Below are 12836 nucleotides of genomic sequence, written 5' to 3'. Positions count from 1 at the left end.
GGAATTGTAATATGTTGCATGCAAACTAAAGCTAAATGACTAAATAATCCATGACATGAAAAGATGGAATGTCACTGTATTTCCTTAGACACATCATTAACGAAAATAATAAAATCCATTCATATTTCTATTTAAAAATACAGTTCTTGGTTAACCTACACAATTCATTTTTATGTTAAAGTTGATACTCTGTAACTTAGTTACACTGCTTACCTGACGTCATTAGAACGCTCAGATTATCTGAATCCCGGAGAGCCAATCAGCACAGCCGGCATCGTTCCCGCAACATCTCGCGATGCCTTTAGTCTTAAAGTCTTTACTTCTGTATAAAATCGGCCATTTCGGCTGAACCGGCGTAGGACGTGAAAAGCTTGCTGCTGCACAGGCTTGTTCTTCCCATCTCGATTAGCGCACAATGGCCGACGCCGCTGTTTCATTCGCCAAGGACTTCTTGGCTGGTGGTATTGCTGCTGCCATTTCCAAAACAGCTGTAGCTCCTATCGAAAGAGTCAAGCTCCTTCTGCAGGTAAGACAGTTATTCAATAAAATAAGAATATCATGCGGATGTATAAAATGAGAAATTGACTTATGCCTGATTTTAGGAATGTCTTTGACTTTAGGAAGATCAATGAAAGGTCTTTGATTTTGTTCATTCATCCCCCCCCCTACGTTGATGTATTTAAATTAAAATGCAGAAAAAAAGCCTGATTATTCCAGTTTGACATTTTGGGAACTTATTCATTTTGTCTTTTGAATGAGGGCTTTTGGTTTGATTGGGGATTTTACGTTTTAAGGTTGACAGCCTATGGTTTGCTTACTTTTGATGTAAGATTACAAAAACCTACCGGTCTGTACTGTGGTGTGTTGCAGTGCTTTAGCTAGATAACCTGACTACCCTTGGGCGGCTGCAGGCGGATCGGTCGCAAGACGGATCCATTTCCTCCCGCGATACAGGAGTGTGAAACAGCCGTGACTGGTGTAGATGTAGGAGGATGTAGTTTCGTGAGCCGTTAAAATGGACCTTTACACGGAATTATTTATGTTGGGAAATGAGTGCAGGTCCCGTTTAGTGTCGGTTCCTGCCAAGGTCGTGACAAGGGGAGGCCTCCCTCTGTTAGGCCCCAATTAAGGAAGTGAGTTTTCGGCGGTGCATGAGAGGGGCCCGGACTCGGCGCCGTCCGTTTCTCGGTCTAGCATACATTTATTCAGGTTTGGCAAAATTAGAGACCTTTCTCAAGTGTGATAGAAGAGATGGCGCCGGTCCTGGGTGTTCTTTATTGAACTGAATGCGGGGGAAATGTCCACCCAGATCCTTTGTCTTAAAGTTGAAAACTTGAAGGTTGTGACATTTCCAGATGTCTTGTAAATGTATAGGGCGTTCACGTACTTGGACACCGACGAGGTGAATTTGAATAATTTCTCGACGTTTTTGGTTAATTTTATTTACGATTTAGAACTTGATTTTGAGTGATTTACCACGTGTCTTTGCCGGTATCCTAAGGCGTATTTTCTCCATTTTGAATCGAAACCGGGCTCGCCCTGCCGGAAAGGGGGACGGTGACGTCAGCAGGCTTTGATTCAGGACTGTCTTAAAGATGGTCGGTAAACTTAACCCCCATCCGCGAAGTCCTCTGGAGGAGTTTTAACCGGCATCTTACTGGTACTGCGGTCTTTGTACGGCAAAGTAACCCTGACGTCACATGAAACGTAGTCTTCTCCGGAAGCGCTTTCGATTTATAATGCATGACGTTCAAGTGCCGGATCCTTTTTTTTTTTTTTTTTTTTCTTGGTTTCTTACATTTTGTATCTTTGTTGGTTTTGTAAGGATTTCCCAGTTATTATATTTTCTTAACATTTTGTGGGAGGGTGTAGGGAAGCTCAGCTGAAATGTGATTATAAATTTTACTTGGTATTCCTAATTTTTTTTTTTTTTTTTTCCCCTCTGTTTTGTCCATACAGGTGCAGCATGCAAGCAAACAGATCACAGTAGACAAACAGTACAAAGGTATTGTCGACTGTGTGGTCCGTATCCCTAAGGAGCAGGGCTTCGTGTCCTTCTGGAGGGGTAACCTGGCCAATGTCATCAGGTACTTCCCCACGCAGGCCCTTAACTTCGCTTTCAAGGACAAGTACAAGAAGGTCTTCCTGGATGGTGTCGACAAGCGCACCCAGTTCTGGAGGTACTTCGCCGGTAACCTGGCATCTGGTGGTGCGGCCGGTGCCACTTCCCTGTGCTTCGTCTACCCCCTCGACTTTGCCAGAACCCGTCTTGCTGCCGATGTCGGCAAGGCCGGTGCCACCAGAGAGTTCAATGGTCTGGGTGACTGCTTGGTGAAGGTCTTCAGGTCTGACGGTCTGAAGGGTCTGTACCAGGGATTCAATGTCTCTGTCCAGGGCATCATCATCTACAGAGCTGCTTACTTCGGCATCTATGATACGGCTAAAGGTATGCAAACCATAAACCTGTAGGTAATCTTGACCATTTTTCAAGTTACTGAAGGTGTCACAGGTTAAAGTCCACAGCTGTAAAATGTATATGGATTCTGCTGACATTAACTTGGAAGTGTGATTAGTTAGAGGGGAGAGGGGTGTCAAATACAAATCATTTAGAGCATACGGGTCTTGATTTCTTGAATGCTTGTCTCCTCATACAAGACCTATTGTATTCTAAGTATATCCTATTTATTTTTCATCTAATTCCAGGTATGATGCCAGACCCCAAGAATACTCACATCTTTGTCAGCTGGATGATTGCTCAGACTGTGACAGCCGTGGCGGGTCTTACCTCCTACCCCTTCGACACCGTCCGTCGTCGTATGATGATGCAGTCTGGACGTAAAGGAGGTGGGTTCCGTGCCTTATCGATCTTTTAACATCCATATCGATGTGCATTCAAACAGTGGCCTTATTGCACCTAAATTGAACCCTGTTCCTTCATGTGGATATATTTAAACCACAATGCAGTTTGTGTAGTATACTTACTGTAATTATACATTTTTATCTGGCCGTCTGAGCCTATATTTGGATTTTGTAAATGCTTTCTCTGTACTGACTATTTCCTCCTGTTTGCAGCTGACATCATGTACACTGGCACCATCGACTGCTGGAAGAAGATCCTCCGTGATGAGGGTGGCAAGGCCTTCTTCAAGGGAGCCTGGTCCAACGTGCTCCGAGGCATGGGTGGCGCCTTTGTGCTGGTCTTGTACGATGAGCTGAAGAAGGTCATCTAAACCTTTTAAAACCAACCTGTTGATGTTGTGAAATGGTGTTAAGTGTAACATATCTTGTACATTTCGGAAGGACTGTCATAAATTCCGCCTTATTTATAGGGACCAACTAGTACTTTACTACTAGTTGAACTGGGGTGGGGGGGGAAGGGGAAAAAAAAAAGTTTTTATTTTATTTTTGTTGTTTCCCCCCCCCCCCCCCTCCCCCCTCAACAATGTCATTCCCATAATAAATAAACCGGGACTCAAAAGCTCTACTTGTTTCATCCAGCCGGTCTGTTTTTAAACATGACTTTAATAAAAACAACCTAACGAATGAACCTATCCTTAGTTGTACTGTTGGCTTTTGTTTTTCTTCTCATTGTTGGTAGATACTTGGCATACTTGTGAATTCCAAAATACAAACCTGAATCCTATTTAATTTGATTAGCCACTTTTTCTCCCTGTAAATCCAAAACTGAATGGAGAACACGTTTGTAGTTTGTTTTTGGGGGGGCAGGTCAAAGTCTTTATTTTTTTGGTCCAGCTCTTGGACTAGTTGCTCACACAATGCAGGCTTTTAAAATCTTACTCCTAAAATGAGCTCTCTGAATAATCTTTTCATTGTGTTTAGTCCAGAAGTGTTAAGGTACAAAGGAGGATTTGATGAGGGAATCCACACTGCCTTCTGTGAAACGTTAATTGCAAAACTGCAGTGAGTAAATCCTGCCAACATGTGATTTAATTTAGCCTTGGCACGTTGTGCTTGCTGAAAGTCCAGCTGGTCTCCGGAATGTCACAGATCAGAAGTGAGAGCCAGATAGTGGTCCGTGATGAGTGTTGGGCTTGGGCCAAAACCAGCTGTGAGTAAACTTCGGCCAAATGATCAGGGCACTGCCCACCACAGGTGTCTGAGGTGGGTATGGTTAATGTGTGCTTGGGGAACACTTACAGAGGGTCCAGTTTTTGATGGTAAGCTATATTTTAAGTCACTGCCCCCTACTATGGGACTCTATTGTAAAAAATCTATTCAGCACCTGTTAACTGGAAATATAGTGAGCGAGTTTACGTCTGTGAATGGACGGAGCGGTGCCTGGTGCTAGGACACTGAAGGTTATTGATCCCTGTTCAACATGTCCTTGCATGTTAATACCTGTTCCCCCCAGAGTCAATGAGTGTTAGTTTGTATTTTACACTTTTTAGGTTTTTGGGTTGTGGACTTTCTTAGAGCAGATGTCCAGCTGGTTTCACAGATCTTGATTTAGCACTAGTTTTGGATGACTTGACCTAAAAAACATGGGGTGGTCAATGACTAGAGCTAATCTGAGGCTGTAAAGCCAGCCCTAATTCTTTTGGTTTCAGAGAGCTTAAGTATGCAAGCTGTGTGTGTCCTTGCTTGAATAACACTAGCTCTTAAGAGAGTGAAGCCTCATTGATTGCAGGTAAAATATACATTTCTGCAGTCTTCTAAAGGAAGTCCTGCTTTGGAGGAGAGTGGCAAAATCTTGTTTATGGATCTTGGCTGTTGCTGGATTGACATACTTGGTCAACAATGTCATCGGGTAATTTGTGGAATGCTAGAACTGGATAAAACTAAGACCTCATTTAAACTAGGTGCTATTGAAATTTACTTGAGGCTATCGCACATTGTTCTGAAAAGCTGATGCACAGTTTCTTCAATAAACTATAAAACAAGCTCTTTTTTTAAGTGTATAACTAAATGATTTGTATAACATTACACTTGCAAATGAGAGCAGTGTTCATATAACTTCCCAGGCTTGTTCAGCAATAAAGCAAATAGCAGCGCTGCATGATGTGGTAATAGTGGATAGTTTATTTTGCTGTCTGAACTGCTTGGAGTCCTCCTGCTGTTAACATCATGCTCTGGAGATCCCTGTGGAAAATAAATCCATGTTGGATTATTAACACTGAACTGGATTATAGTGGAAGTCTCTAAATATAGCCTCTTTTATCAGGCCCTCCCCACCCACCCAAGTGTGGTGTGATGCTGTATTACAGTGACTGTTTAACCTTGGTGTATCTGGAGGTGTTGCAGCTGACATTTTTATATATTGACAGCCTGTCCTAGAAATCAGTCCACTAGATGCAAAATGAGAATTGCATGTCATTTTACCAGTGCCAACTTAGTTTGATGTTAATATGCTATTGACCTGTTTGAGACCTCAGCTGGCAAATTGGTGCAGTTCATTTTTAATCTAGATATGGATTTACTATAGTGGAATAAAATAGTTTGCAGATTGCTGCAGCAAATTGACAGACACAAAAATAATAATATTAAAGGTTAAGCTTTTTTATATATAGTACATGATAACATTTATGTTCCTATTCAAAACAAAGGTAAACCATACATACATCCTAATGATTAGGACACACCTATTTAAACTGCAGTGTCAGCAGTGTGAAAGAAGTCAATACCAATTATGTGCCATCTGATCTGCTGTTGTATTCCTGTGGCCGTGTCCCTCCCCTCTGGACACAGATGAACCCAATCAGAGAATAGATACACACAGTTCCTGGTTGCAACTGAGCTGTACAAACACTGTTCTTAAAGCTAAATCCATGTATATCTAAGAGATGCCACCAAAGAAACAGGATATCAACTCAATAATGACAACAATACTGCCTTAGACTGTCTGCTCCAATATATCATGGTCTCATAGAGTGACTTTTGGCTAGTATATTCTTTCTAAATAGGTGCTGACAATTATTTGTATAGATCTGGCAACTGCAGTGGTGGTGCCAAATGTCTGAGATGTTTTTCATCTGAAGAGCAGCCAACAATGGCAACAGCTGTTAGTTTCAGAGTCATGTCCAGGACTTGTTTTGGTGTAATATAGAAGGGATATGGGTTGTGTCCATGGTGCTCTGTACTGAATGCTGCTGGATCACAAACCATTGGAAGAGTCTTTTTCTAAAGACATCCATCTTGCTTTTAATGACTTCATTTGGGAAAGAGACTAGGTGTAATCTCTGTCACTGCAACTGGAGCTGACCTGTCAGTCATAATGACGCTAAAAGGAGATCAACAACCAAACGAGTAAGAATGCTTTTTATTCTTCTCTTCAACAGATAAAACATTGTATTATATTTGTATAGACAAAAGAAAGAAAGTCATTGTAAAATGGACTCAATGAAAGCAGGCAGCCCACGCTTATCTCTGCACACCCCTAGACTAATCAATGTGACCACAAAGCCGTACTCGTGTGGTTTGCGTGCACGTTAAGACATCGGGACATTTGAGTACTGTAGTTTTGACTGGAGCCAACCAGATAACAAATACCAGATCCCGCTAAGGAGTACATATTTGTCATTAGCCGATTATCTATCAGCGGGCTGCAGCGACGCATGCGCTGTGTAACCTGACTGCGCGCTGCAGCAGCCTGCGGGATGACGTCATCCACCGTGGAGCCGGGGCTGTCAGAGTGGCCATTCATGTGAGCGCTTTCAAATGCATCCTCCAGGACACTAAGTAAGAGATAGCCTGTGCTTTTCTCACTAGTTGAGGGCCCATGGATGGAATCTGCAACAAACAATAACAGGTCTGTACCCATCCCACCTTGGCGAATGAACTGTTCTTGCATATTACTCGCCATGTCCCGACATGTTGCTTTTTACAGTTAGTTCTGCTGGTATTCAATGAAATACCAATTTTAAAACATGCAACACAAGCCATTGTAATGCACGATTTCCCCATTCCCATAGAATAACTATATTGCTTAGTTCTAACAAGAGCGCCTAAGAAAACCCATCTACTATTGATTTACTATGACCTGTTGTAACAAGGACAGGACCCGTAACCCTGCACTGAAGATACTGCATTGGTCTTGCCTTGCGTCCCCTGTAGCACTAGAAGCTTGCTGCGTTGTGAATAATTCAGTGATATGCACAGTCACACATGCATATTTTACATAAATACTTCGACAACCAAACACGTCGATGTCATATGTGAATTCTGCGTAGGTGACAAGGCGCACAGACCGATTCACTAATATCTTTCCAGTTACAGGTCCTCTGACCATCATTTACCACACACTAGACAGCACTAGCAAAATGTGACTTTAGTACTGTTACACAGTGCATTCCAATCTTAATTCACTACTGCTACTTTTAATTACAGGAAAAACAATAAAATAAACATTCTGATGCATTTCAATTTTCTGACGTGTTTTAGATCCGATCTAAATCTGTGGGCTGAGATTGGGATAAGTGTACAGCAGTGTATCAATTAGGATGGAACCCGAGTCCTGTCTGAAACAGCACTAATTGAAAGCGGTTTTATAATTCACTGGGACACAAAATGAAAATAATGATATATTGCACAACAAATAAAACCCACTGAGAACAGATTGGATCGTCCCAGTTAAACGTAGTTAACGATTCCCTGATTCCCGGCCTTACGCAATATGGAAGAATGCATGGGATATTGCGACACACGTCCCGTTTCAAGGGCGTAGTGAATCCACTGTGACATGTGATTGCTGTCAGAGAGTCTATATGCTCGATGGCCTCGTCTCATTGGCTCAGGTTATGGTAAGGGCTGTTCCCGTCCTTGTAGCGCAGATTTCCGCAGTTTTGCGCGGATCTGCGCTGCTCCACCAATGGAATCGGCGGAATTGTGCAGAGCTGCGCAGAGCTACGGAAATCTGCGCTTCACGAACGCTACCACTCTACTTTGCCCTGCAGTGACGTTGGACTGCTGCTCTCTCATGACCACGTCAGCAGGATTTACACACAACTGGTTCCTCCCCGCATTTTTTCTCCTTCTCATTGTGAGGACACCCAGGTAACAGGTACATTCACATACATACAGATACATTAGTTTTTGCTTCACCCCTGCCAAACACACACTGGCTGCTTCATTCATTCAGTCCCAGGTACATTTGCTATAAGCCTGCACAGTCCAGTAATCTTTTTAGAACAGTTCAGCCATAATCCCCTTATAGTCTAAAAAACTGCCTCATGAACCCAGCTGAAGCTTATATATTTGTAACATATTTTAGTTTGCATCTTTATATAAAACGTGAAACATTAAAAAAAAAACAGTTTGCATTATATAATGTACATTAAATTATATTATAGAATGGTATGCTATATGTGTATAATGTGCCTTTAATATTGCAGTTTCCTGCCGCAGTCATTATTTTCAGGTGGTTACTGTATGAAAAAAGGCTAAGGAACCTATTAAACACTATCAATATGAAGAACAAATATAAATAAACTATTTTCTTAAATAACAACAGAATTACATAGTGTGTCAAGTAACTGAAACTTTGAATTGTATGAATCAGTCTAGTGGAAAAAACAGTTCATTTGAACCCCCCCAAGTGGAGTCATCTGTTATGGCAGCTTGACATTTTTTATTATTTTATATAAACAATCGAACAAAAAGTAACCAAAAACATGTCACTTGTTATATAGTTTCACAACCTAACTGCAATTGAACTGTATGACTTCCTCTGCACAAACACCGGGTCGGTCAGCCAGGTGAAGGTGACCCTGTGACAGTCTGTAGTGGAACTCATGACCAGCGTTACCTTTTATGGAGAGCATCACGCTTGGAGAAAGCTTTGGGTCCATTGGCTCCTGGAAACACCCCCCGCCCAAAGCAGGGCAATTGTGAAGTGCTAGGCGAAAATGCATATATTATTCCAAGCGACCTCTTGAGGCTAAAATAGGTATATCAACATAATGTAGGAGAATCAAATGTATAGCTGCAAGGCACTTTTAATTGAGTTGGAATCTTTTTTAAATAATCTTGAAAGGGAAATGGACACAAAGCAAAATTCAAAAATGAAAAGGCAAGATTGTCTCCAATTAGGTCCTCCTATCCAAGGACTGCCTTTGAATCTCATTCAAATTAGATCCTAGTAACAAAACAGAATCTTTGTGGGTTAAGCATTTGAATAAAGATCCGGAGGATTAGTGGTAGGCGTGTGTTACAGACCACCCAATTCAGATATTCAGAAAGATGTTGCATTGTACAATGTAATCAGGACTGCTTGTAGCAAGGATGTGGGTGTTATAATGGGGGGTTTCAACTTCCCAAACATAGACTGGGAAAGCCCAGTGGGGACTACAGAAGCAGAAATAGAAATGGTTGAGATGGTAAATGACTGCTTTCTAACTCAATTTGTCAGGGAACCAACCAGAGAGAGCGCATGCATTGGCTTGATCTTTTCAAATGACCAAGATAGAGTCAGAGGGACACTAGTTGGAGAACCAATGGCAAACTGTGATCACAATATGGTTAGCTTTGAGGCATACTTTCAAAAAACAAGGACCAAGTCTAAAAAAATGGTCCACAATTTTAGAAAAGCAAACCTTGAAGGTATGAGACAGCACTTAGAAGAGGTAGACTGGAGCACACTGGATACAGAGTCAGTCAAAAATTGATGGTTCTTTTTTAAGAATATTCTTCTTGAGGCTCTGGAGAAATTTGTACCAAAACATAGCAAATTGAGAACCAAAAAACATTGGCCCAAATGGTTTAAAGTATGCAAAAAAATATCAAGAGAAAGAAAATTTTGTATAGCACGTACAAAAGGGATGGGGACGAATCAAAATACAAAGAATATGTTGACCTGGAAAGAGATCTTAAGAAAGAGATCAGGAAAGCAAAGAGGGAAATATAAAGAAACATAGCTCTCAGAGCTAAAACTAATGCAAAGAGCTTTTTTCAATACTACAACAGCAAGAGGTCAATAAAGGAGGAAGTGAAACAGATAAAGGGCCACAATGGAAGTATCTTGGAAAACAAACAAGATTTGGCAAATGTTCTAAATGAGTATTTCACAGAGGTTTTTACAAAAGAAAAAACAGAGAACATGCCACAGGTTAACAATCAGTCCAGTCAAACCCTAAAATAGGTCAGGAAAAATGAGGAGGAGGTACTATAGGGACTAGCAGAATTAAAAACGTACCATCTGGCCCAGGTGATTTGTTTATTTCCAACAGTACTTAAAGAAATGAGGGAAATTATTTATAGGCCGCTAACTCAAATATTCCAAATGACACTTAGAACAGGGGATGTGCCAACTGACTGGAAGACAGCAAATGTCAAACCAATCCACAAGAAAGGACAAAATTAAACCAGGAAATTACAGACCAATCAGTCTCACCTGTATCACTTGTAAAATGTTGGAAAAAATGATTAGACAGAAAATAGAGGAGCATCTTAATGAAAACCATATTCTTGCAGATAGTCAACATGGGTTTAGATGAGGCAGATCATGTCTTACTAATCTATTAGAGTTCTTTGAACATGCAACTGCAGCTGTAGATCATGTGAAAGCATATGATATGATATACTTAGATTTTCAAAAAGCTCTTGATAAGGTTCCACACCAAAGACTGATCCTCAAATTGGAAGCTGTAGGCATTCAGGGTAATGTAAGTAGATGGATTATGAACTGGTTGATGTAGAGGAAACAGAGGGTGTTGATTAGAGGAGTTGCTTCTAACTGGAGTGAGGTTGTTAGTGGAGTTCCACAGGGATCAGTACTAGGGCCTTTTCTAATCTATATTAATGATCTGGACTCTGGGATAGTTAGAAAACTTGTCAAATTTGCAGATGATACTAAAATAGGTGGCTCAGCAGATACAATCTCGGCAGCACAGGCTATTCAAAGGGACTCAAAGGGATAATATTCAGTTGTGGGCCGACACCTGGCAATGTGGACAAGTGCAAGGTAATACATGCAGGTAACAAAAATGTCCACTATAATTACACTATGGGAGGTACAGATCTAGATGAAGTAACACATGAGAAAGATCTAGGAGTCTATCAAGTGAGTCCTCACTTTCTCCATGCAACCACTGTGGGGAAGCAATAAAAAAGGCAAACACAATGCTAGGGTATATTGTCAAAAGTGTAGAATTGAGAACAAGGGCAGTAATGTTCAGACTGTACAATGCACTAGTTAGAGCTCATCTGGATACTGTGTGCAGTTCTGGGCTCCACATTTCAAGAAAGATATCGCTGCTCTAGAGGCAGTTCAGAGGAGAGCAACCAGACTTATTCCAGGTCTGAAGGGAAAGTCCTACTGAGAGACTGAGGGAACAGAGGAGACTGCATGGGGACTTGATTCAAGTCTTCAAAACCATGAAAGGCTTCGACCACATCAAACCAGAGGAGCTTTTCCAGATCAGCAGGGACACACGCACCCGGGGACACAAATGGAAATTGGGCTTCAAGGCATTCAAGACGGAAAACAGGAGACACTTCTTCACACAGAGAGTCGTCTCAATCTGAACAAACTCCCCAGCAATGTGGTAGAAACTGAAAATTTGGGAACATTTAAAAATAGACTGGATAGTATCCTTGGATCACTTAGTTATTAATGGACACCAAAAAAGCACAATGGGTCGAATGGCCGCCTCTCGTTTGTAAACTTCTTATGTTCTTAAATACACAAACAGGAACCCACATCGGATGCCAAAAATAGGGGCTTTATCCATGTCAACTGCATAGGAAAATGTTATCTTCAAATTATGTGCATATGCATTTTAAGTATCTGCAAAGCTCAGTGTATAATGAACAAACATATAAATGCAACATGTAAAGTATTGGTCCTATGTTTCATGAGCTGAAATGAAAGATCCCAGAAAGTTCCCATACACGCAAAAAGCTTATTTCTTGCAAGTCTTGTGAACAAATTAGTTTACATCCCTGTTAGGGAGCATTTCATCTTTACCAAGGTAATCCATCCACCTGACAGGTGTGGCATATCAAGAAGCTGATTCAACAGCATGATCATTACACAGGTGCACATTGTGCTGGGGACAAGAAAAGGACACTCTAAAATGTGCAGTTTTGTCACACAACACAATGCCACAGATGTGGCAAGTTTTGAAGGAGCGTGCAATTGGCCTGCTGACTGCAGGAATGTCTACCAGAGCTGCTGCCAGAGAGTTGAATGTTCATTTCTCTAATATAAGCTACCTACAACATAGTTTTAGCGACTTTGGCAGTACGTCAAACCAGCCTCACAACCACTGACCACATGAAACCAAGCCAGCCCAGGACTCCACATCCGGCTTCTTCACTTGCAAGATCATCTGAGACCAGACACCCGGAAAGCTGATGAAACTGTGGGTTTGCACAACTAAAGAATTTCTAAACAAACTGTCAGAGTCCGTCTCAGAGAAGCTCATCTGCAGCCCGTCGCCCTCAACAGGGTCTTGACCAATTGCACACTTCCTCAAAACTTGAGACTTGAAATCCAAAGTTTAGGGCCTAATGAATTTATTTCAAGTAACTGATTTCCTTATATGAACTGTAACTCAGAAAAACCTTTGAAATTGTTGCATATTGTGTTTATATTTGTTTTCAGTATACAAGCTACATTTCAACATGCGACTCACAAGCAGCACAATATTACAGTGTTATTGAATTGAATGTGGGTGGCGCCTCATGTTTCAGAGAGACTGAATAGTGAATCTGAATCTATTAATAGTAACCTATTTACACATTTACTCTACTGAAAATCAAACAGGGCAAGTATTAATCTAGGTCGAAATACAATCATAATGAATACAAATTAATATCTTGCTTATATTTCTTTCAAAATATAAATGAAGCCATGAGGTATTTGTTTTATATAACAAAAT

General features: G+C 41.1%; 1 protein-coding gene across 1 annotated transcript; it reads left to right on the top strand.

Moving 5' to 3' along the window:
- The first annotated feature begins 325 nt into the window (after positions 1 to 325).
- On the top strand, positions 326 to 3551 carry slc25a5 (solute carrier family 25 member 5). The gene is made up of 4 exons (XM_066715114.1): positions 326 to 526; positions 1960 to 2446; positions 2704 to 2844; positions 3073 to 3551. The coding sequence occupies exons 1-4, from the start codon at positions 416 to 418 to the stop codon at positions 3228 to 3230; spliced, it is 897 nt and encodes a 298-aa protein (XP_066571211.1). The 5' UTR covers positions 326 to 415; the 3' UTR covers positions 3231 to 3551.
- Positions 3552 to 12836: the final 9285 nt, after the last annotated feature.

This window comes from Amia ocellicauda, chromosome 10 (genome assembly GCF_036373705.1).
Source record: "Amia ocellicauda isolate fAmiCal2 chromosome 10, fAmiCal2.hap1, whole genome shotgun sequence".
Classification (NCBI taxonomy): domain Eukaryota; kingdom Metazoa; phylum Chordata; class Actinopteri; order Amiiformes; family Amiidae; genus Amia; species Amia ocellicauda.
The sequence above is the reverse complement of the archived record's forward strand: the minus strand, read 5'-3'. Positions and strand labels throughout refer to the sequence as shown.

What these genes read in the sequence shown, in the direction of transcription:
- slc25a5 (XM_066715114.1), top strand. Translation starts at nt 416, where the DNA reads ATGGCCGACGCCGCTGTTTCATTCGCCAAGGACTTCTTGGCTGGTGGT. An exon ending in GAGTCAAGCTCCTTCTGCAG is followed by an intron (nt 527 to 1,959) that starts GTAAGACAGTTA and finishes TTGTCCATACAG; the next exon opens with GTGCAGCATGCAAGCAAACA. An exon ending in GCAGTCTGGACGTAAAGGAG is followed by an intron (nt 2,845 to 3,072) that starts GTGGGTTCCGTG and finishes TCCTGTTTGCAG; the next exon opens with CTGACATCATGTACACTGGC.